Here is a 27,134-nt window from a genome sequence, read left to right as displayed (position 1 = left end):
TTTTTTACAAGTACATTTATTAACTGAACAAATGAAAATATTATTATTTATGTATTTAAAGCTTTTAGAAAATAAAATAAAAAAACTGAATTTTATGATAAATCAGAGAAATTTTTATTAAAGAATTCCTTGAAATATTGAATAAATTATAAAAAAAATATTCTGTAAGAATATTCTTCACAAGACTACTGTAAGAATATTCTTCATAAGACTTCAATATTGAACAATTTTGCTTTCCATAATCATATTTTAAAAAATACATGTTTGATTTCCACACACAAAAAGAGGGGGTAGTATTAAATAAAGTTTAATCGCTTCTATTTCAATTTTAAATTAAAATTTTACAAGATCTGATAGAAAATTAGAGATATACAGAGTACATTGAATAGAATGGCTTCTATAACAGTGTAAGTTATTTGGCAGTCAAAATTTGAAACTTTGAATATTTTGATAACTGAATTCAATAATTGAATAATAATAATTGAATATTTTGCTAAAAGACTAAGCTGCATAAAATACTTCAAAATTTTAGAGAGCATTAATAATGGCCAACAGATAGTTGCCAAAAACGACTAATTTTCAAATAAAATGATAGGCCAAATTTCCCTTATCTAGATCAATGAGTTTTTTTAATTATCTTTTTCATATGACGACCTTAGACAGATTTTGTCCAAATATTGATATACATCTATCATTTTGGTGCAATATAAATTAAAAAATCGAAAAACAGATAGATACAGATATTCATTTAGTTATAATATATTTCTAAAAAGGAATTTTTCTGGTAGTTTGAAATTTTTGCTAAATATAATAAGATTTTTTTTAACGCAAAAAAGTAAAAACAGGTTATATAAAAGCCAAATTTGGCAGTGTCCTTTCCAAAACATGGAGTAAGCAATTAAACAAAGACCAAATATGCATAAAGAACAAAAATTATGAAGAGAAACGTTTGAGTTTAAACTTTCTATTATCTTCATGCATAACTTAAATCAATATTTCAATATTCATGCACTATTTACTAATTTGTAGTCATTGCATTGTACTGATTTTGTTATAATTGTATTTATTGAATTTTCATGTAAATTTACTGAAAATGTTGCAAATATACAATGCAATACAAAAATAAAAAAAGTGAGAAATAAACCATAACATCCGCATTGAATGACAATTACAAACATTTTTATTACTGTTATCCTATGATGACATGACGTCGCATGGTACCTAACTTTATTCAAGGCCTCATATGACGTTCAAAAACGTTCTCATTCTAAAATAGTGAGAATAGTTATATTACCAGCAAAAAAGAAAGAAATATGCGATGCATGGAAAGATTGCAGCATTAATATAATGCTCTTAAACCTTTCAGTTTGCTTAAGGAATTAAAGAATAATGATATTTGCTTAAGAACTTTGAATTAGTTAGGAAAAACTACATACATCTTTGCAATAAATCTTCAGATTTATTTTCAGTTGGATTGGACACTTTTTGAAGTTCTGTATGAACTATTTGCTCAGATTTCTCGCAGTAGGTAATTTCTGTTTTCTGTTGAGACATGGCAGAGAGGGCAGCAAAAGCTGATGCAACTTCTTCAGATTTCAGAGCCTGTTTGGCACGATCCTGCAAAATGAAAGAAAATTGCATTATCAGTTATCTATGTAAACATATATTAGCAAACGCATGGCTGAAAGCAAGAAACTTTTGATATTTTAAATGTTGACTATTTAAATGTAAACATACTTCACTAGTTGCATGGTCAAATCGAAGAAACTTCTGAAATTTTAAATGTTGACTATTTAAATGTAAATATACTTCACTAGTTGCATGGTCAAATAGAAGAAACTTTTGAAATTTTAAAATTTTGATTTACTTCATCCTAGGAGGCATAATTTGTACAAGACACAATAATAAAAGACGCGTCAGTCTACATCAGGATACAAAGCAGAAGAGCAAAAGAGAACGGAATTTTTCCCTTCTGTGGTTTTACCATGAGATTTAAATAAGGATTTCTTTGATATGTGTAGTGTCAGGAAAGGAAAATTTAGGTATCTTTAAAATAATGTTTTAAATATTAAGGATTGTTTTTGAGCTTTTAAGTTCACTCATTTACTCATACACTCATATACAAGAAGGCACGCACGCACACAAGAGTCTATTTCACAAATCCTATATATATATATATATATATTAAATAAAATTCCAGTATAATTTCAAACAACTTCGTTAATACAAAAGTTTTTTTTAATCATACGAGAACATAATTTTGAAGCGTCAAAATGCAAGTGCAAAAAATCGGCGATTTATCGCTTTTGAGGTGTCAATTTTTTGCTTTTAAAGTTGAAAATGATAAAGAAGGTTGTCGTCATCAAAAAGTTATAACCTGGCATGAATGTCCGCCATGTACTAGATTCTATTGTCAGGCTAATAAAGGGCAGGGTGTTAAGAAATTATTGTCCAGAGTCACAAAGAAGAAAAAAAGAATGAATACATAACAGAGGGGAGGAATAAAAAGTTTTATATGATTTTTAATTTTCAATTTTTCTAGCTGTTAAAAAAAAGTTTTGGAGCTGGAGGGATTTCGAGGTGAAGGAAGAAAAACAACAACAAAAAAACACCACTTTTCTAAAAGTTGATGATTGCGCAATACAATAGTCACATGATTATTCCAAACTATATTAAATCAGATTTTCGTTTTTTTTTTTTTTAAAAAGTCTTGTAGCTCGAATGATTTTAAGATGGGAGGGGGGGGGGGGCATTTCTCAAAATATTAACGCATTCATAATCTGATAGTCACGAGACTGTTTCAAGCCGCTTTAAACTGATTAACAACTTAAATTAATTAAGACAATGACTTAAAAAAATAAAAATGTTCTCACATGATAAAACACTAACATTTTTCAATAGCAATTTTCTTTTTTTTTCTTTTTTTTTTTTTTTTTTCTTTTTGCACAATTTTATTTCATGTTTGTAGGGATAAAATTACTTCACTCACTTCCTTTATGTGCTAGAGATTTCAAACTGTGCACTTCTGAGCATTTTTAATGGCATTATACTATTTTAATATGTTTGGAATTTAAATACTAGAAAATCAATTGATTTTATTAAATTTACTTCAATATGAAATATTATAGTATTCAAAAGTCTTTTCAAAATATATTTAAATAAAACAGAAATATTAAGTAGTAGTAGGATAGTTCAAACTCTTAATTCCTTATTTCAAAATCAGCTGTAATACTTTGCTAACGAACAAAATCACCATTAGATAAAAATTGCAAACAAATAAAATTTATATTGTTTAAAAGACAAAATTTTTAATTTTTTAAGAAGGTATAATTTTTCTTTCAGAATAATTTCCATCACTCTTACTGTAGGGAAAAAAGAAAAAAAAAGGTTATTTTCTCTGAGACTGAGGCAGCTGTTATTCTTAAACATGTTAGGATTTTATATGGCCCATTTGAATGATGATTTATGATTGATTTAGGCAATGTGGAACAAAAAATAATTTAATAAAATGATAACTAATAAAAAAAACAGAAAATGAAATATAGTGGTAGAGAAGTTCAAAATTATTACTTTTACATTGCATTACAAAGTTATAATACTTTTAATGCATTTGAATTTTAGAAAATTAATAACAATTGAACGAAATTCTGTGTAAAAAGAATTGATGTCATTTAAATGTTAAAATATTTAATTTCAAGAGGGTAAAATAATTTTAAAAATATTGTTTGTAATATTATTTGCTCTGAAGTTAATACAGAAAAATGGCTAAACTTTGATTAATTTCTATTTACAGAGGAACCTCATTTAGCAAGTATAATTGGTTCCCGAATCTTACTAGCAATGCATAACATTCATTCAGCGAAACAATTTTTTTGATAGGTAATCCATGTGAAATAGGGTAATACATTCCATTCCAAATAAATAAGTAATAATAATAAAACCAATTCATAATACTATAATTTTTTATGCATGTTTTTTACAAGAAAATTGTATGAAGGTATTCATTTTTGGCTATACTTTAAAATTAGGCAAAAACAAACACAACACTATCATTAAATGAATTTGTAATGTGCATAGTCATAATGCACCGCCTACATACCCGCCACGAAAATGCTTCTCAACGTATGATGGAATAATTTCATGTGTTTTCAGCAACTCTCTTATATCACTGAATGATTGTTGCTCTTTTGTGTTTATTATTTCTCCCTCCTCAGATCAAATCTCCTCTATTCCTTTTCGTGCAACTCATAATTCTACTCCATGAGCACTTTAATAATTCAAGTTATGTTCTTCCATCAGCTCATTAGTGCAATCCTATTCTCCTCCAGCTCCACTCCATAATCTTGGTTAGAGACACAAGATTTCTAAATTAAAACTCCACACGTACTTGCTCAAACACTTGCAACACACATCATGTTTATCAATGCTATTGAGACAAAACTTTCTCCATATAGACACTAAGGTCCTCAATACAGACTGATGCAGGGCAATCTAGCATGGTGTCTCCTCATCACACATTCTACAAAACATTGTTCATTAAGCGAATCACTTTCTTATGTTTTTATTAGCTCTTTATGTGAAGTAAATAACACTTGACTGTAAGTGAATATTTAATTAATTTTTACACTTTGAAAAATGGCCAAGAATACTTTCAATAAGAAAAAATAAATGTGAATAAGAGAAGAAATAAATGTGCAAAGTTTATTTGAAATTGGCCCAGTCATTTAGAAAGAGGTGTAAAACATACATACATATTATACTCAAACATATATAAACACAGGGTAGTCATAAAAAACTTTTCCAGTATATGTGGCCTATTTGCTTAACCAATTGAAAGTAAATTTCAGATATCATTATTTGAGGTTATGACTCGAGATTATGATTATTTAAAATAATAGAACTCTTAAAAATTAAAGTTACAGTGAAAAAATTTTGAAATTTTTGGATGTCAACATTCATTTTTTCCTGCACAAATTGATCATTGAATTCAAAAATCATAAATTTCGGAATTATACACATATGATAAAAACTGGCTATGTGAAACATTTTCAAAGATCATTGTAAAGAACAAATGGCAATAGAGACAAGAGGTGCCAGATGCATTTTATATAATTTACAAGGATAGACAGTAGGAGCACCAAAAGCAGAACATCATGTGCATATATGTATTAATATGTAGTGTCGGAAGGTTATTTCTCCAACCAAGTATATGAATGTGCCAACAAGACGGCATTTATACAGAAATAATGGGAAAATCGATAAAGCGGTTTCATCGACACGGTCAAAATGCTGCCATAATAGTGCATGTTTATCAGTGAAATCATAAACGAAGACATTTTGCACTTTTTCATCTTTTTTCCTTATTTAATAAAAACTCTCATAATGTTCAACAGCTTATTTTACAGCCATTTTGAATAGTTGAAAAGTTTAAAAAATTGTTATGAGATAACTAACTTTTTATTTGATTGTAAAAAACAGGTATTAAAATTCAAACATTTTATTGCCATCCACCCCTTATTTAACAACATATCCAGATGCAAATTTTAAGGCTTTTTTTAGATAGCTAATCAAAAATTTGAAAACAATAAAAATGCTGTGATGCATTTTCACTAGAAAAAAGTAGAATTTAAACAAATAAATAATTAAAAAGGCAAGAAGTCATTGTTAGCCAATATCAAAGACAAATATAAAATAGAATCAAGGAAGCTGTCTAAAAGAATATTAATAATCAGTTTTGTACTAATGAGCTCTCGGTATGACAGATACATGATCAGAGCATGATGCTATCTCTTTCAGTCAACCTATACTTCAGGTAATTTACTGAAATGAATGTGGGGTCTCAGTTATCTCTACCAGCAAAAAAAAAAAAAAAAAAAGAAGAAGTTTATTTGCACTAAAACTTTTATTATTCTGTTCAATACCTCACATATTTGCCTCTGTAGTGCTAAAAGAAATAACAGATGAGATTAAAGATTTCCTTTATAATGATCTTATGTATTTTTTTTTTTTTTTTTTTTCCAAAAAACAAAATTTTTACAGTTCATGTTTTTTTTGTATGATTTTTTTTCTTCTTTACATCAGATGATTCTCAAATCAAAAAATGCTCAGTTACTTTTTATTTGAGATATGAATTTCCTAGTAGTTTTATGTATACTATATTGTATAAAATGTTTTGGGAGACTAAAATTAATGAGTTGATCTCAATATCAATGTTAGATCATGAACTTCTTCAAATTTTTTTTAAATCAAAAGACAAAAGATTTAACATAGCAAATACAAAGAATAACACAATTTTAATTATAAAACACTCACCTGCCAGGCCATTCCTCTTTCTGTGAGGCATTGCAAAGCTTCTCCCTCCGCCAAACGTACAGGCAGCTTCTGTAGAGCCATTAAGAGAGAGAGGATGGTTTCCAAACGAGGCCTTCTGGAACGGAGGCAGCATCCACACAGCCATCGACCTCCTGTTTGTCCTCCCTTCCGACCAGATGGAACAGTCCTGCTGGGAGGCATGCACTGAACTGTAAAATAGAGCAACATGTCAGATTATTAAGAATAATAATAAAATCTTTCAAAAGCATACTTAAAACTGCATACTAAAAAGTAGATGTTAAATTATTTTTCTAAAACTTTAGAGTCAAACAAATTCATAAGAGTGTGACATGCTGATAAAAATCAACTATTTATAGATAACTTGGAATTTTAATCGCATTATATATTTAAATTTTTTATGAATATTTATGAAATATTTTTTTACAATGCTCATGGTAACTTAGTTTCCTCTTGGAAATATTTACAACATTTCACACTTTCATATTTTTATAATTATACCTTTTTTATATAGTATCAAATAATTCATTGTTATAAATATTATGAAATCCTATAATTGATTTTTCATAAATTCATTTCAGGACTGCATCATCACATGGAAAAAAAAATCAAATTAATCTTTAACTAGTAGTTAAAATATTAAAATAATTTATTATCATTGAGAAAATAGAATTGTACAAAATTTCAGAACCCAAGTACAAAATTAATTAATAATTCTATCTCTACAAATGTGGAAAGAAAAAAAAGCAAGTTAAATAAAAATGTGTAAAAACTTTTTTTTAGTACAATTCAAATAAAGTAAAACCAGTATGCATGGCCTAATCCAATATATCTGCTTAAGGTCTGGAATTTAACTAAAAAACAAGATCATTTCCTTCATTTTTAAAAAAATGAAACTAAAGACTATTTGGAAAGATAGTAGGATTTTTTACTGTAATCAACCAGTCGATACTGAATGCATTGATACAACAAAGAATGGAATTCCATTCCTGTTAAGATTAGAGACCTATTATATTTCTGGGAAAAAAAAGAAAAGAAAAGAAAATATAATTTAGAGGAGCAATTTAAGTAGTAGATTTATGAGGAAAAATTTCTAAATAGGAGTTCTTGAAGATTGTCACATCACAGAGACTATAGTGTACTTCTATAAACTGAAAATGTTTGGCATCTTATCAAAGCTCATAACTTAAAGATTTTTATAGCATAATAAAGAGCAGCAAATGAACCTACCATGGAAGCAATCTTTGCACAATTCACATTGAACCATTCCACTTGAGTAAGGTTTGTGGCAGATACAATAGCGGGACTCTGGCCGATCCTCACTTCGCTTGCGCTCATTCTTAGCTCTCAGGAGTATCATTGCTTCCAACTCTCTCCGTTCAGCTTCTCTGAAATGGGCAACCTAAGAAGAAGAGAAAGAAAGTTTTACATCTTTCCGTACTATAGCTCTATGTTCAGTTTCATTCAATAAAATTTAAGAAATTGCAATGTATAAAAAAACTACAAAATAATGACTAGCCATAAATGCAAGTGAAAAACAAGACATATACCAAAACATCACTTTCCCTTGCAATTCCCAAATTGATTTACTCATTTATCGAAACTCAATAATAATTTGTTCATGCTAGCAAGATAGAAATCACGTGCATGTTCATTTAATCATTTCATGTCACTAATCTTAACTTCTTTATCATCATGTTCATTTAATCTTCATATACGGTAGAAGAAAGCAATCACTAAGTGCAAATCAGGACTATAATGGCAATGGCACCACATTATTTACTTTGAAGATATAGGAAAAATATTTGATTTCCAAAGTAGTATGCTATTTGACAAAGCAGAATGTAATTAAGAGGTTGGTATCATTAATCATAATCATTTATTTATTCAATGAACTTTGCCAAAAAACTACATCAGAAAAAAATACAACTATCTGCTGCCCTTCGGAGAAGTGGAGGGAAGGATTTGCTATAAAATAATTTGTTTCAAGGAACAGCTTCTTGTAACTTTTTATCAACCTTAATAGATAGATAAGAATTCTATTTTTAACAAGATTATACTGAGATCAAATGAGGAATATTATATCTAAATTGGCAACATAATTTACAAACCTTCACAGAAATATTTTTATGGTAATATTGAGAGCATTCTGGATCTATATATTGTAATGATGAATATAAATGAATCGCATATACAAACGTTATTTGGTCAATGATATACTTTGATACTGCTGTCTTATTTATAGAATATATTCTCATTTCAATTATGTTTACACAATACTACAAATAATAAAGAATACTACTAATTAATAATAAAGAATAAAGTAAAAGCTAATACTAACTACTAATTAACTAATAACTAACAATAATAAAGTTTACTAATAATACAGAAGATTGTGTATTTATCTGTTGGCTCTTTGCAGGTCAAGTTACTTGACCTAGAATTACCCAATTTAACTCGAATGTTCTTTAGAGGACGGAAATATTCACCATTTGTTTGCCTTCAAAACTATAGAAGTTTACCATATGTTCCTAATTATGTCATATAAGAAAATAGTAGTTGTAATAATCTACTGTTATTGAGAAATGTTGAAACACCTTACAACTTAATAAATATTTAGAAGGAAAAAATTTTAAAATGAGAAAACATACGATAGTGGCAGGATCTTTGATTTCTTCCATTTTGGCCTCTATGCTATCTTCAGAATCATCCAGTTCCTTACGTTTCTTTTTGTTCTTAGGAGACATGCCAATATCTTTGCGAGGGGATAACACCTGTAAGATTAACATTTAAAATAAAATGTTTGGATAAAGTGACCATTGAGCCATCAGGTCATACAATCTAGATATACAGTGAGTCAATAATGTCTGTAATGAGGATTTGCTTTTCACAATTAATAATTAACATTAACAAGATATTCCAGTATTAATGAGGAATGTCTCAAAATTGGCTATATGAAGGTTTTATGATGTTATATGCCAGGATATGAAAGAAGAATGAATCATCATGAATAATAAAATTAGTATTATTTAAAATGGAGACCATTCTTATTTCAAAAGAAATATCATCAGACAGTAGGTATCTCAGATATGTAAGTGAAAAATTATCACACAAATAATAAGGTTTTGGCTTCCCTGGTGAGGACTTAATAGTTTTGTTGTTTTGTTTATGCCCTCATTGTTGATGGCATCATATCTCTGTCCAAAGTTGTTGCTCATATCATCAACAAAACATTATGCATAATCAACAGAGATAGAAATTAGTATTTAATGATAGCCAAATCATTCAGTTCACCCCAGATGCTATAGAGAGTATAAACAGAATTTTTGTGGTCATTTGAATTGCGCAAGTAAAAAGAGGGGAATTGACCAAGCCCAATATGATGGTTGTCACTTCCAAAAGGGAATAATAATCGAGCGGGGCATTCATATTTCTAATGAAGGTCGTACTTCCAATTGGAGACATTAGTAAATTGGCTGCTGATAATCATTTTATAACTGACAACAATATATGCATATTGTTGCAGTGGCCCAGCTACTGAGGAACTTAAGACACAAGAGATTATCTTTATGATTATTTGAAGAATTAGAAATAAAAATGAGGCATCAAGAACTGCAAGGATAAAGCTTAAATAAAAATATGGCATTAGAGAAGGATTAAAAAAAAAAAAAAATTGTGATGTGTCTTGATACTGATGTTTACAAGCAGAAGTATATATTTATCAATTGACCAAAAGATTATAAAAAAGCCTTAACACACCACACCTTATCCTTCGTTCAAGAGCATTATGAACAAATTGGTAAAAGTAACATGGCTAATATCAGAGGAAATCTAAGACCACTGTTAAGTTACCAATAATTTACTGTCATGACAACAACATAGAATACAACTGCTAAAGTAAGACCACAAAAAAGATTCTAGATGAAATTAAAGAATTGGGATAAGAGAAATTATCTCATAATCTAATTGCTCCGGTTACCTTAAATCAGACATTGTTTGTTATGTTTCATAAATGAAAAAAAAAAAAATCTATATATAAAAGGAGACAAAAGTGATATTCCTTTTTTTTTTTTTTTTTTTTTACACAAAAACTATATTTGTTCTACAGATACTATATGGAAAAGAAAATTTTTCCATTCAGAAACATGATAGAGGCATAGAACAAAGAAAGTTGAATTTCATAAAGAATGAATCTAGCCAAATATAAATACTTGGAAGTAAAAATTTGATTAGTTGAGCAATAAAACAAAAATATATGAAAAACGCTTCAAATATTAAAAATATTGTAGAATTGTAGCATATAAGAAAATAAATGGATGAAAACTGAATTACTTATTTAGAAAAAAAAATTTAATAAAAAGAACACAAAAAAACTAAACTAACGATGCAACTTACTGAAAAAAAAAAAAATTTATTATATAAGAACTATTTATATATTATTGCTATTTTATTGCATTTTCAAAACTTTTTTTTTTTTTAATGAATGCTTGCTTTTTATTTTTTATTTCTCTCTCTACTGTTATTTTTTACTATCAAGTTCCACCTGGTAGCATTTTCTAGAAGACCCCCACCCTTCTCCTAGAAAAATATATTCAACAGCAGACTGCTCTTTACTATTCATTTTATATTTAATAGTCTGAATTAAAGAATATGTTTTGAAATGCCTTTTTCCTTATGTTTTATCTATCAGATCTGATATGACGTTGAAGTTTCCTTCAACTGAGAACCATGAAAACATACTCAGATTAGATTAATTTTCAAACAAATGTATAATTTAGACCACCAAATGTCTTCTAGGAATAGATTCATCTGTAACATCAACTTGAAAGTGGTGAATTCCCTAGGCATAAGCCTCTTTTTCAGGGATTTGTCCTCCCTTCGCATACATACACACATTTGTTTTGCAAATGACTAGAATCGCAATAATATGTATCAACCGATGGACATTCAGATGAAACAAAACATGTTCCAAAATTATATACAAATGTACAATTCTAGTGGAAAGATCAAATGTTTAATTTTATCTATTTAGCACACTAAATTTCCGAGTGAATGTTCAGAAAAGAGCAGATAATCACAACACATTTGTCAAATTTTGTATTTAATTTAATAAGAATTACAACTTAATTTAGAAAAAGTATTACAAATTTCAACTTTTTTTTCTCTTTTTTTTTTTCATTTTTGAGACAGACAGATGAATAGACATAATTATTATAAAAATAAAATACGGTTTGAAATGTAAATGTTCATGGAAAATACAAGGTAAATTTTTTTGGTCTTAATAAAGGAGGGAGGAAGATCCAAAGACTTTATTAGAAATTTCAAGGACCATAAAATGAAGAACCATATTTGAATAAAATATTTTCATTATTAAATTTTAACTGCAAGATTACTTTCTTCCCTAGTACTTCTAAAAGCTTAAAGAAAAAGCACTAAGAAGATTTGTTATGCTCATCTTCAGTTAATAAACTAAAACTTTCAGATCAAAGAGATTTTCATGATGACATGCTAGTAGCATCACCATTAGTCACTAGCTACACAGTAACTATGAGATGTTCATTTCACATAAAATCTAAAAAGGGTGCTGAATTCATAAACAAATTCACAATTTCATTCGTTGAAACAAAATTCATTAAAAAATATCAATTCTATGAGAATTTATAACCATATATAATCATCATAAGAATCTTGATTGATGGCTGGCAGAATGAAAAGGAAAATGCACATTATATATATACACACATTTAAACAAACGCATTGGAAACAAGATACCAATAAAATATTTTAAATACATTGTTGAAGCTTCAATTCTTAAAAATGCTTCACTCTGCAATGCATATGCACTGAAAATATTTATTATCCTTTTGCTTTTTCAACTAATTTGGTTACAGATTTCTGCAGTCCTCTAAATCCTCTTTTTAAAAGATCCTCTAAGCCGTTTTTTTAAATTTTTTTTAAATTTTAAATAATTTAGTTTATGTACACTATGTTTCCATTTCTTATGGTTTTTCTCCATTCTGAGAAAGCATGTCATTTATGCTTGTTCATTTTTTCCAACATATTTAGAGCAGATATTTTTCATTGCAATTTGAAAATTCTCTATGTCATCATACTTTTGTCAATTCAGCTGAAACCAATTTTTAACAAAATATATTCCTTTTTTAAAATTTATACTTGAATATTTTTATAGAAGAAACTACTAGTTATAAAACAGTATCATCAGAATCTTAATTACTTCCCACACTTATTACTAATAAGATTTTTCACCATTTTAATATTTTAATATAAACTTTTTAATTCGACTTTTGGATACTTCTCAAATTCTTTTTCTTGTAAATTGCAATTTGCCGGAACAGAAAGAATCCTTTTCCTCTTGTTAAATCAAGGCTTGTTCGGCTATTCTTTTTAGATCTGAATACTCATACTTCTGGCAAGTATATAGTGTTGAGAGAGAAACCATCTCAAACTTTATTAATGAAAGTTCATATTAATTTCTGATATTCATGTTTAAAATCTATTTTTTTTTTTACAAAAAAAAAAAAAAATTTTTTTTTGGTTCTTTTTATTTTTAAAGAAATGTTGTCACCAAAGAATCTAGATTTAACTTTTCTGATATCAACGTACAAATCTTTAAAACTCAAAGAAATTCTATTTACAGTTTTTAGACCACTACGACATTTCATTAATTTTCCTGACAAGGTAAATCTTACCAGCCAGTGCCATCTTCTTGAGATCCGGCAATAAAAATAAACAGTTATATAGAACAATATAAAAAAAATGGTTAAATAATTTTAGTTGATAATGATAAAAACCTCTTCCTGGTATATAGGATCTTTGTTGCATTTAGACTTTGGTATTATTCGAGTAGCATATTATTTATATATATATATATATAGTCTAATTTAAATATTATTTTATTTCCTAATTTTTATCTTAACTCATATTAACTTAATTCTAAAATGCTCTCTTATTTCCTGATCTAATTCCACCTTTTTTTTATTTAATCAATGCTGCATGAGCTCTGTATAATCAACACTTTCATACACTCCAAGTGAAGGGATAAAAATCTGTCATCCTTTGCAAATTCTTTTAAACGATGTCCAAATTCCATTACCTAAATCGACACATGTAAAGAGATCCACCACGGAAAAACATTTTGTTCTCTTTTCATCCTTTTTGCTCTTGTGTCATGCTGTGGATTGACATCTTGTTGTTCCTTGCTTGTATATATATACCTTCCGGGATGGAATAAATCAAGTTTAAAAATTCAGAAGTTTCTTCGCTCTTCTTGGCCATGAAACTACTTAAAACTACATTACATTATAACAGAATAGTTTTTTGTACTTAAAAACTCAAATTATTAAGAAATTAAAATAACGGCAGAGGAGAGCAAGATAATGCTGACTCAACGCTGCCAATTTCGTCCGGGTTAACTGGTAACGCTTAGCCGGGAACAAGGCTCAAGTTCACTGTCAACGGAATACCCTACACTATATATAATGGAATAGCATACACCCAGTTCTCGTTGAATTTTTTTATGCTTTTGTGCTCCTTTTCATTATAAAAAAGTTGAAATTCCTTGCCTGTCGCAAATGACTTCCAGATAACTGAGATGTCATTTTTTTGCAGAATACAAAAAAGTTTTGTAAAAAATTGTTGATTGTGGAATAGTCCATTTAAGTGCAAATTCATTTGCCTTGTTTCAAGCAATGGTTAAATGCTTATTAAGCATTAGATATACATTAAGATCTGACAGACTGTTTATTAGAATACTTTGAATGTATAGAACAGTATCAAATATAAATGCATCCTTACAAGAACTATACAAATAAATAACTCTCCCCATACTTCCACAAAGACCATTTCAGTTCTACAACTAAAGGTGTAGTAATATTATCTCCAATTGCTGGGTCTATTGAAAATTCCTTCCTTGTGTGGTAATCTTGCTTGCTGCATCACTTTTCTCTTAATTCAAACTATAGAGAAAAAAGATTTGGAAATCGACAACTCTCACATTTCAACACGCCTTTTCTGTTGGTAAAAATTATCAAGGCTCATGAAAATAAAATTTTAAGGATAATCCACCCGAAATATTACAAAAAGTGTCAAATTGTGGAAAAAATACATAACAATCATTGTAATGGTTAAACCATTGAGTCGACTCTTGAAAACAGGCTTCTAAATTTGCACCTGGATCTCTCTTAACCTCTAATCCTTGCTGAAGGGTAAAGACTGATGTTTCAGCTTCCTCCCTGCACCCTTAATCCTTACTAGAGGGTGCACAGAGAAAGTCAAAACATTAGTTTTTTTTGCCTTTAAATAAAAGGCGATTAATCTGACAGGAAAAAGTTGAATTGAAAAGCTATAGATAATAATTTTAAAAAATGATTACAATGAGGAGTTAAATATTAAGATAATTTAATTGTATCAGGAATAAATTTTTAAAAAGCTTAAATTTGGAGAAAATATATTTTTAATCGGAGTATAATTTTTCAATTCAAGTTAGAGATGTGTTAAACAGATGAAAATGCCTAATAAAAATTCTAGATTGATATCTGCATTACTTTTCAAAAAATGCACTTTTGTCAAAAAATGACAAATTTTCAATCTATCTGAATTCATGGATAGAAAGGGGAGAAAAAAAAAAATCCTAATTCAAAAATGTTGTTGTATTATTTAAAATAAAAGTATAATTATCAGAAAAAAATTAATAAAAATAAAATTTTAAGGAGAAAAAATCTTATTTAGTGGCAACTGGTTTTCGACAAACATTAAATATTAGTGTCCTTGACAAATTTTCATTGGTAAATGTTTCAGACTTTTAAGACTAAATGTTAATTTGAAACTTTCATTTCTTTTTCTTTCTTTCTTTCTTTCTTTTTTTCGGAAAATTGACTATTATAACATTCAGAATATGATTTTCTTTCAATCCGGAAATGTTGCTCATTTTTCCAGAGCCAAATGAAAAGTCAAGTTTCCTGGGTACATACAATTTAAAGAGTTTTAAAGAATTTCCAAGATTTAAAGGAAACCTGTTTCTGAATTACAACACTTTATCTCTGTATACTTCATATATGATACAGTAGAGAGAAATGGGCAGTATATGTGTGGGACTTACTTCCAATAATGAGTAGCTGGAGTTCTTTTTCAGAAAAGTACGAGCCGTTTTTTCTTTCCAAGCTCGAGCTGCCTCCACTTGTGTTTCGATCTGAGATAACTGTTCTAGCCGTATTGGCACAGGTCGACCTTTCCAAACAAGTTGTTCCAACACTTCCAAATAGGGATTGTGGGCTTCATTCTGCAAAGATAAAAAATAATTGTTTTGAATGAGAATGCAAATTATTACATGTATTTTTTTTATTTAATACTTATTTAGCAAAACACCACACTGATATAATTCTGTGTCACAAACTTTTATTTATTCAATTAATCTGCTTATCCATTAAGTTGCTGACACTGTATAGATAAAAAGAATTTATTTTCACTTATCAGTGAATAATGATATGCAGCACATTTTGTTTATATGTTCATAAAATAAAATGATGCATCATTTTATGCCTATTTACGAGTGGTAACTAGAGATAATAGGAAAAATATATATTAATAAAGAAATGCAGGAATAAAACGAAAAAAGAACAAAAAACATCTTTTCCCCTCTCTATCTATATGCATATTAGTTTTAGCACTAAATGTTTCTTTCATACAATAAAATATATATTTAATTTTATTTCATCTGTGGTTTCCCTTCTAGTTCTCTAACTGTAATGAAGAATTTGGTTCAAATGTTTTCTACAGAGGAATTAATTAAATCAAAAATGGAATTAGATCACGAAATAAGAGAATATTTTACTATGGTCTAAATTAAGAGTTTAAAATATCATTACATCCCCCCCCCACCGCAAGACTGGAAGTGTGTCGGGGGCCCTTTGACACACATCCAAATCCTACAGCGGTGACTGAATAAATTTAATTTAAAAGTATATTGAAAGTGACATCTCAGTTTCCCTTACCTTCACATTAATACAGAATTCATTCATCATTTTATATTAGAAGCATAAAAAGACCAAGAATTGTATCGATGAAAATATTATATAAACTTAATAATCAAAACTCATAACAAAATATTAATAAATTAAACAATATATTGCACAAAGTTAATTTGACCATATTTCTGTAAAAATTCAGCTATTAAATTTAATTTAATGAAAACAATCTATCGTATATTTGCCTATATAATTCTTAAATGCTAAGAAGTCTGACTCAACAAAATTATTAAATTAGAAATAAAATATTAAATATAATATCAGTATTGCTATGATTTCAAATAAAGTATTTTAGCTTTAAATAAGAACACAAGATTCAAAACTTCAGGTAAAAAACTGATATGAAAATAACACTTGCATCATTGAAATATTTCATATTAAACACTTGGAACTGAAACCATATTCAAAAATATCCAAGGAAAATCTTGGAAATGAAAATAATATTGGCAAAATTGAATGGTTTCCATATAAAACTTTCAGAAATGTAAATAAATGCAAGATTCATATATTTCAAATAAATCATTTGGAAATGATAATAATAATTGTAAAATTCAAAAATTTCAAACTAAACACTTGTGAATAAATGTAACAAATGCAAGACTCAAAATACTCATATGTATTTGGAGGAAAAAAAAAAAAAAAATACGCAATACAAGAAATAGTTGAGTAATTGAAGAAAAATATGTAAAAAATATGCAATATAAAAAACATTTGTATTTTGTAAAAACAAGTATTTGGACACAGTGATAATAGCTGTCAGGTATAACTGTCAGGCAGCTTAATAACTGTCAGGTATGTAACAATTTCCCCTGAAGTATAAACTACCTTAGTCTAATTATCATGTGTCATTAATTATTAAGTACATAAGAATCTTGGTATGCTATTTTTTTCACAAGGTCTGCATGCATAATTTTTAAATAATATATTTGAAAAATTTTATGAACTCAATATTTTAAACTAAAACTCATGATATTTTAAATGATTTTAATATAAAGATATTAGAGTCTGAGTCAAAAACAGTCAGTTCATGGTGCCTTTTTTTTTTAACACACTAATAACTTTTTGATGAATCATGGCACAGGTTGGAACTTCTTGACGAATATAAGGAGCATGCACATGAGGAAATTTTGAGCACTGATTAACTGGATCTTCACTATGATGACAAGGATCACAAAAACACAAGAGGAAATGGAGCACAAACAAGTCGGATAGCTGGAACGTCGGATGAGGTCATAGGTTACGGCAAGAGTAGCGATGAGCAGCCGGGTAATTCAGGAATTCGGACGATAGAAAATATTGCATCGGTTGGGTGGAACGACATGGCTATCGGAGAACTTCAGCGTAGCGGGAGACAGCACGGCAAGTTGCGGAGGCATCGCAGAAAACTATCTTCTCGACTAAATAATATGTAATGGATTTCGAATCTTGTCGGCTAAATAATAGGCAACATACTTTGGTTTAAGTAGAGTGCAGGTTCGAAGACACAGAGGAGACTTTGTATTTTTAATTTCGTTATATTCTCTCTCTAATATCCATCTCGTGAAAGCAATTTATTTACAAGAAAAAGCAGAAGTAAGATGGAAAGTCAAAAAAAAAAAAAAAAAAAAAAAAAGAACGGTTATATGATCACTAGTCTTATTTAACATAGGATTTCTGGCCATGCGCCAATTCAATACGCGTGGTGACCTTTGACACCTTTTCAAGGGTACCGAAGTAACACTTTCATTTGAAACGTAGTTCTGATGGCGCATTATTTTTTACAGAGGAATTAATTAAACCGAAAGTGGAATTGGATCATGAAGCAGGCTTGAAGACATAGACGAGACGTTGTATTTTTAATTTCGTTTTATTCTTTCTTTAATATCCCTCTCGGAAAAGCAATTCATTTACAAACAGACGCATAGGCGAAACAGACCAAAGTAGAAGAAAGAAAGAAAACGGGCCGAACAAATGATCACTAGTCTTATATAACATAGGATTTCTGGCCAGGCGCCAATTAAATACACGTGGTGACCTTTGACACCTTTTCAAGGGCAACCGAAGATATCACTTTCTCTTGCTACGTAGTACTGATGGCGCATTACTCTTATAAAGGAATTAATTAAACTGAAAGTGGAATTGGATCACGAAATAAGAGAATATTTTAGAACGAAGTTACGATGGGCTAAAGATAAAATCTTGGCCCATCTTAATTTCAGTATTACACAATTATATACTGAAATAGCTGTTTCACAGAAAATATCAAATACCTTCTTATATAATCATGACAAATTTGCTAAGATTTATACTCCTGGCAATTTTTTCATGAGGAATGGCATCAAAAAAATTCACCATAGCATCAAAATAGGGTTTTGCTAAAGAAAATTTTTAAATTTTTCCAATTTTAAACATGGAAAGCATTTCTTACAAACATTCTAGCACTGCAACGTTTATTTTCATATATAATGATCAAAAGCAAAATAAAACTGGATGTTCTTTTTTTTTAAGCAACTGTACATGCATTAGTTTGAGTACTTGCTTTATATGTATGACTACTAGTTGTATATGGCAACCAGCTAATACTTATATAACCACCTAATACTTTTATATATAATATACTTATATAAAATAATAATATATATAATTTCAACTAAATTGTAAGTCACTACCTAAATCGTAAGCATTCATAATTTTGTCAAATTGTTGGACATTAAAGTCATGTTATTTTAATAGTCTTACATACATTTTGTTCATTGTACATATGAACTTTTCTAATGAAGAACAGTTCCAAAACAAAACTGCAGTGTTATGTACAGTTCATGTATTTTCTAAATTAATGGTACTGTAACTTTACTTTATTATTTGTCATATAAACTAAAAACAGATTTTAAACAATAATATTCTTTAGCTTTTAACAATAGAAGAAAATCAAATTATGAAATATTTGATGAAACAATGAAAAATATTTAGGTATATTCAAAATAATAATAAAAAAAATGTTGTGAAATATACTTAAAAATTCTTTAAAGAGTTAATTAAATCTAGACTTTAAAACGGTGTAAAAATAATTTTTGTTGCAAAAATATTTTCAGAAATTATCACAAAAAAAAAACCCATAAAAAATCCAACTTATTTTTTAATTAATTATAAAAATTTTAAAAATTATTTTGAGGTGCACATTCCCATCCTACAAATTAATTATATCATTAATTACCCTAAATGCTTACCACAATTCTATTTCATTTTATTCCCTAAATATAACTTACTACTTTTGCAGATTCTATTAAATATTACAATACTGAAAAAATATCAAATGAAAATATTCTCTTGTATAATTATTCGGTGCATTAAACAAAACCTGATATAATATAAATAAAAAGCTACAACACAATTACTTTGGAGGGTGACAGTCACTGAAATTTAATAAAATTATGAAATTAGTTCTTTTTAATATTCATTGCAAATTTCATAATTCTAGCATAATTTATGCATAATATTTTAAGATCTTATTTGCAAGTATTTTCCCTTAAAAATGACCACTTTTTTTTTATGCAGAACACAGATTACATTCTTTTGCCATAACATAGAGTAAAAGCACATGTATATGTTTTAATATAAATATAATATAATATATTACATTATGTTATATATTATAATGCATAGAATTAAAAATATATTTTTGTACTTAAAATAATTTGAATCTTTTACAATACAAACAACTAGTTGCATTTTTCTCTATATTGTTGATGCTTAGTATGCATGTTGAAAATTTAATTTTTTGGACTTTTTGAAAAATATGAGTTTTGCATATGATCAGTTAATGGATTATAATAATAAAAAATATTAATTTTTCTATATCAAAATTATTAAAATGTAATTAATTAATAGACCTAAAAACATAATTCAATCAAAGTAAAATTGGGAATGGTTTATTGAAAATTTGATATGTATTCAGGTGTTAATAATCTCTTATTTCTTAATTAATGCTCATAAGTTAGTATAACTGGTAATTTGTTAGTAACTACTACTTTTCAGTGTATATAATTAAAGTTATGATAACACTATACTGAATGGCAGTTTGCTCTATTTTTGAAAGTTTTGCAATTTTTTCTTGAAATATCACCATGCAAATTTTATCTGTATGAAATTCTTGATATAGATCAGCATAAAAGATTAATATTATTGGTATGAGAAGATTAATGTTACAAAATTAAGAAATGGAAGAAAAAAATTAAATTTTGGTAAAATACAACTCACAAATGAAATAATGCTTACTTCATTCCATACATTTTAAGAATGCTTCTATTGAAAAAAAAGTTGCCAAAACATCATTCACAAAACTCAGTAGTTTCAACAATATATATATATAAACTGCTGACTAAAATTTCCCAATATTACAGAGTATGAATGAAAAGAAGTTTTATGAGGCATTAAGGTACAATGGGAAAGTTTACCCGGAAAAATGAAATCCAAATTTGTTACTGATACAATAGCTATATCAGTCAATAAGCAATGGGAGAGGGGGGGGGGGATCCAGTACAGCAATTATACCGCCCATGGCCACACTTAAGTATATTCAAAAGTTGTAGAATATTTTGATAATATAGAATATATAAAGCAGAGTTTGACGTAAAAGAATAATGTATGAAAAAGATGATATTTGCAAAACAGTTCAGTTTATTCCAGTTAATTTGCATACTTTAGTACTTCCTACTATTTTAACATTCAAGTTTTAAAACAGAGACATATTCGATTATCTAATAACTACTGCTAAAGGAATATTTTCCACTTACCTGTATGAGCTGCACTTTGTGTAGCCATTCCTTGGCTTTTCGCACTGCTTCTGTGAGCTGTAAGACATTGGGGAGGTGTACAGAAATATTTCCTGCATCCCTTACAACAGCTTCCACCAGAGACAGAGGATGTTTAGGTTTTGCTTGCAGGCAACTACGTGCCTTTTCCTCCCATTTCTCCCCAAATGTCAACAATTCCTGCAACTCTGCCATTACTTTCTCTACTGTCGGGTCAGGAGGGATGCATACACCTCGCTCCAAAAGTCCTCCAAGCACCTGCAGGGTCACTCGGTCAGGATGGAGAAGCACTCCACGCACTTCCTCTAACCAGCGGCTTTGTTCCAGTTTCTACCAAAAAACAAAACATCAAGCATGCTGTATAACTTAAAGCTTTTAATAAGTTTTAATATGAATAGTGAAGATATAATTTTTAGTCAGCATATTCTATGCCAAATTGCAGCTTTATTCATATGCACAGAGGAACCTGGACATAATACAACAGGGGCTGATAATCTCTAAAAACAGCAGTCCCAGAAGTACTTAGGAATGCCCCAGTTATTCAATAGAATCAAATTTTCAATCAAATCAAAATTTTCTAAAACAAAGTAAAACATTTCTTTTGTGATCAATTCCTTTTAAATAGCACTTCTTTCAATGAAAAAAAATGTCCTAATCTTCATTTCCACTACTAAACATCGTTTCAATTTGAAAAATCTGTTTCAGTAATGGCACAATTGTTATGATTTAGTTAAAGATGGTATTTAATTACATTAAACTAAGCTTTAAGTTTTAATATCAATTTATAAAACAGGATTCTTGTTTTCTGGGATTACGACTTAGACTGTGTAAATGTTTCAGAAATACAAAGCAATTTTAAAAGTCAAGAAGTAAAAAATGGATAAAGGCCCTTTTGTACAGAAAAATGAAATATAATAGTTTTATAAAAAAAATTGCAATTGATTGTTTTTATGACTTTTAATTAAAATTTTCAAACAATTCTACAGTTGTCAAACTGATGCTGTGTATAGAACAAGATAATGAATGAAGCAATGTCTAACAAATGTTCAGTGAGCTGTCCTACATTCTGGAGTACAGCTAATACACATACACACACACAACACTGCACTGTCACAAGCAGTAAGCATTATTTCTGATGATATGACAAAAAAAAAAAAAGTGAAAATGTTGCTTAATGCAGCCAGAAATTGTTGCTCATTGGTGGACAGTTGAGCTCTTGAATATAGTATAAAACAAAGGACATTTGCAAGCTATTACTACAAACATTTTTATTCTATGTAATTCATAGTTCTAATAAATAAAGAACCAACTCATAGTATAAACTCTAAAATATACAACAACAAAAAAAATTGTTTCTGGAAATATCATCTTTTTATCACCATTTCTTTACAAATTAATAATTTCTAAGGTAGTTTCAAATTTTTGAAATGTCTAAATAATGTGGGTAAATGTAGGTTTAATATAAAAATAATACAGCTTCATTTATAAAATTTTAAGAAATATTATTCACATAATGGACATTTTATCAATTTTATATCTCTCACAAGACCTCCAGAAACCAAGATCCGTTAGTCCAAGTGAATTTTAATCCATTGTGAAATTATCTCAACTCCACTTCCCAATAAACTTTCAATTAAATTTTAAAAATTTTAAATCATATTCTTTTAAAAAATTAATTTTATCAACCAAAATTTTTTCTTTTTCCCTTCACAAGATAGTTTTTTTAGCTTAATTTAATAGCACTTATTTCCATGTTTCAGAAAAATTTAGGCATGAATTGGTTACCCTTATATTCTTATTTTATTTTTAAGGTTGACTGTAAACATGAGCCTAATCCCACAAAAAGAGAGGAACTGTCTGTGTTCACAAGGATGACCCTTTAAGCTTACATGGATAACTGTCTGTAAAATGAAGATATTTCTCCATAGGTTGTGGCTAGAAAAATTGAGTTGGGTATTCTACTAACTCAGGTCAATGCAGCTGAGTGGATTAATTTAGTTCCATCCTTAAAAATAAATAAAGGTTCCTGGATGAATTTTGTCAGCAATCCTCTGAATATTGTTATATTGTTTCTCAGATGGCAACCTTCAGTGTGTTATATCCAATGATGCTTGAACATTCAATCTTGTAAGTCTAGATTCAGATGCTACCTCATCAGTTTAAAACATTTATGGCAAACAGAAGAGTTAAATTGATTGAAAATTGTAGGTTGCAATATGTACCATCAAATTCTAATCCAGCAGATATGTTTTTGAAATGAATTTGTTCTAAAGCATTTGGGGAATAATGCACCATTCCTTCAAGAAACATATTCCTGTAAATTTGAATGATCAACAGATAGATAGAATTCTGTTGGCTCGTATGTATGTATGTATGTATGTATGCGCTCATGCAAATGGGAATTTAAAGTTGAACTGCTTTCACTTTACTTATCTTAAATTCTTCTGGGCTTTTCACTAGCCTTTTAAACATTAAGAATAATCATAGAACATCAATGTCAATCCTGGATTTAGAGCGAGTTGAAAGAATCAGATGAAAAGTGGTCATCTATCAGCAGCTGAAATTCTAAAATGTAACCAGCTTATCAATTTGGTTCTATAAATGACTTTTGTTGAGGACTTTCTGAAATTAAGTAAATGAAAACAGATAACCAATGAATGTAAATTGCATTTTTGTCTTCATTTTTGGACATATCATTAAATGTAATTAAAGTTTGAAACATATTACATAATTCTGATTTGCTTTGTCATGTAAAACACGATTTATTCATTCATAAGGGTATGGCCCTTTTTTTAAATAGTAAGTCAAAATTATCATGTTAGAGCACAAATACTTTACGATTAACTATCAAAATTTTTTATGAATTAGCAGTGTGTGCGCATGAGCGCTCCCGACCGGTCATGTGATCACGAGTGTAAAATAGATATCACGGTAGACGCCGTGCGGATTTCAGCAACATTTGACGTTAGTAGTTAGAATGCTGATTATGAATCGAAACCCACAATAACAAAAATTATTGTCATCTGAATTAATGTTTTGTGTCGTCTTGTGTGGTGTTTGTTCATAATGAATTTTCTGGTCCAGTCGATCGTGAGATGAAACATGGATACTATAATCAAATTAAACAAAGCCGAAACTTTCCTTAAAGGAAGTATTAATAGAATCGAAAACATCGTGGATAAAATATCAAAAGACACTAACTTAACCGATTTAGAAGTAAAATTGAAAAAAATCGACCCGCTGCAGCAAGATGTCGACACAACATAAAAAGAAATTCATTTGAATTAGATGATGTGAATGTAGCTGAATTAACAGCTCTAAATGAAGAAGTGGAATAATGTGATATCCGCCTCGAGGATTTGGAGGTAAGAATTAAAACTTTAATAAAATTTGTTCGTAAATATCCTTCTGTGACTGCAACTTTCAAAAACGAAACTGAATCTTTGAATATACCAACTAAAATTCCACCGTTAATACTTCCCACATTTTCAGGAAATATTAACAGTTTAATAACTTTAAAAGTCAATTCGATTATTTGATTACATCGAATAAACAATTGACGCAGTCACAGAAACTATACTATTTGAATTCTTGTGTTTCTAATGAAGTTAAAGAATTTGGATCTTTATTTGATACTTTTACTTCTTTATATGAAGCTCTGGAATTGCGATATGGTAATAGAAGATTAATTATTGATATTCATGTCCAGTCAATACTAGATTTTCAGAAAATAGAGCATGAAAATCCTAGAAAAATCCGCGAAATGATTTACTGTGTTCAGAGAAACCTACGAGCTTTAAAAGTACCAAAATACGAACGAAATTTAATTTGTTTGATATTTTCTTAATATTATGAAAAGAAATTAGATAAAGAATCATCGAAAGAATTTGGAATTAAGCCAAAAACCAAAAGATGTCCTTCATTCAAACAATCCATTACGTTTTTAGAAAAGAGAAGCCGTGCTTTTATCGATAATAAGAAATTATGCCGTCGAAACAAAACTATTGATGAAAAAAAATCTCTTAATGATTCGACAAAAACTAAAACTCTTCTAGTGAAACAAAAAATTAAAATAAAAGCTGTCCAATTTGTTATGAAAAAAATGTCATCCAATATATCGATGTATAAGATTCCTAGAATTAAATCCACACAAAAAAAATTTGACTTAGTAAGGAGACATGAATTGTGTCTTCGTAAAAAAACCATAAAGAGAATGAGCGCAATTCTAAGTACATATGCAATGAGGTCTGAAGCATTCTAAAAGGATCCGTTTCTGACAGGCAAATGAGAAACGAAAGCCATGTGTTTCAGATAATCTGAATAATCCAATCATATCTTGCGATGAGTCAGAAATAAAAAAGAAACAATTCTCACAGAACAGTAATCCTTCTGCACTCTGTAGTACAGTGTTAAATAACTTGTCTCTTCAAAAGTGCATTATTGGCAACCGGAAATATCTTTTTGCAAAATAAAGAAGGTACATTAATAAAATGTACTTGCATTTTTGATTCGGCGTTAAATATAAATATTTTGAGTAGGAAAATGAGCGAAATTCTCGGAATTAAACTAGAAAAAAATAGACTTCTGTGTCCAGGCTTAATTCAACAAAACAAAATTTAAAAGGAAAGCTGAACACACTCATTTCAAATAAAAATGGAAGCTGTATGAAAAATACCGAGTTTCTTGTAACAGAAAAAAATAACAGGTCTTATTCCCAACGCTACTTTAGATGTTTCGGAAATGAAAATTCCTAAATTTTTGGAATGATCTGATCCTCACTTTTCCGAGTGAAAAAGAGATTCCTGATTTATTGAACGCGGATGATGAAAGATAATGTTTATAGAGGTAAATGAGGAATTATTATTTAGAGAAACAGAATTTTGTTGGTTTGCCATTCGGCGACTAAAAGAGGCGAAAACTAGCGATGTTTTTGCTCAAAGATCGTTCTATAGAAGACACATTAAAATAATTTTTTGATCTTGAATCGGTAGATATAAGAGATGATCCATGCATCCGTGAAGATCAGGCTTTAAAAATATGTAATGATACCATGCAGTACAACAACGGCAGATACAATGTAGAGTTACCTTTCCGTAAACATATTAAAGATTTATCTGATAATCTCACTGTAGCTAAACAACGATTTCAAAATTTATGGAGGAGGTTACAGAGAGATGCGAATCTTCATTCAGAATATGAAGAAATTTTTCAGGATTATCTAAACCAGAGAATAATAGAAAAAGTAGATAATTCTGAACTGTGTAAAGTAAAGATAAACTAATTTATTATCTGCCTCATCAAATAGTGAAAAAAGAAGGCAGGGTCACAACCTCTATACGCATTGATGCTACATCTCATCAAGCTAACGAGCTCTCTTTGAATGATTGTTTGTGGCCGGATCCCAATTTATATCCAAACCTTCAAGACATTAATAAATTTTAGGCTTAACAAGTGATCCTCGTACTGAGGGGGGGGGGACCAGTCCTTGAAATTTATCATTTCAAACGGTGTGATTTTTGGCGTAAATGCTAGTCCTACTTGCCAGCTACAGTGAAACATCATATTAAGAAATATGGAAAAGCGTATCCAACCACTGTAAAACATTTAGATTCTTACATGTACTATGTAGATGATTGGATTACAGGTCAAGACAATCGAGAAGACGCTCTTCTTATTTCTTGCCATGTTAAGAATATTATGAAGGAAGCGGGAATGGAAATGAGAAAATGGATCAGCAAGATGAGTCACTGAGTAGCAGAGGGTTTCGGCACTTATCCCGTTAACAATTCCGTCGGCTTAGGAAGTAACATGACAAAAGTGATAGGCATGGCTTTGCAAACTCATGACGACTGTCTCACTCTGGATACAACAGGTCTACTGGAATTTATTTCTACCAATGAAATTACTAAAAGATCCCTGTTGCAAGCCATTTGAAAAATAATTGATCCACTTGGGTTACTTATGCACTTTA

The 27,134-nt window shown here is 29.1% G+C and overlaps 1 protein-coding gene across 1 annotated transcript in view; it reads right to left on the bottom strand.

The window, feature by feature from the left end:
• Positions 1 to 27,134, bottom strand: part of LOC129962382 (lysine-specific demethylase 5A-like) — a 112,234-nt gene that overhangs the window by 17,114 nt on the left and 67,986 nt on the right. Inside the window, exons 23-28 of the mRNA XM_056076140.1 lie at positions 21,146 to 21,493; positions 15,449 to 15,628; positions 8,982 to 9,104; positions 7,561 to 7,732; positions 6,313 to 6,521; positions 1,437 to 1,617 (exon numbers count right to left, since the gene is read on the bottom strand). Of these exons, the coding sequence (XP_055932115.1) occupies positions 1,437 to 1,617; positions 6,313 to 6,521; positions 7,561 to 7,732; positions 8,982 to 9,104; positions 15,449 to 15,628; positions 21,146 to 21,493 (1,213 nt within the window). The remainder of the gene's footprint in view (positions 1 to 1,436; positions 1,618 to 6,312; positions 6,522 to 7,560; positions 7,733 to 8,981; positions 9,105 to 15,448; positions 15,629 to 21,145; positions 21,494 to 27,134) is intronic.

This window comes from Argiope bruennichi, chromosome 1, assembly GCF_947563725.1.
Source record: "Argiope bruennichi chromosome 1, qqArgBrue1.1, whole genome shotgun sequence".
NCBI classification, from domain to species: domain Eukaryota; kingdom Metazoa; phylum Arthropoda; class Arachnida; order Araneae; family Araneidae; genus Argiope; species Argiope bruennichi.
The sequence above is the reverse complement of the archived record's forward strand: the minus strand, read 5'-3'. Positions and strand labels throughout refer to the sequence as shown.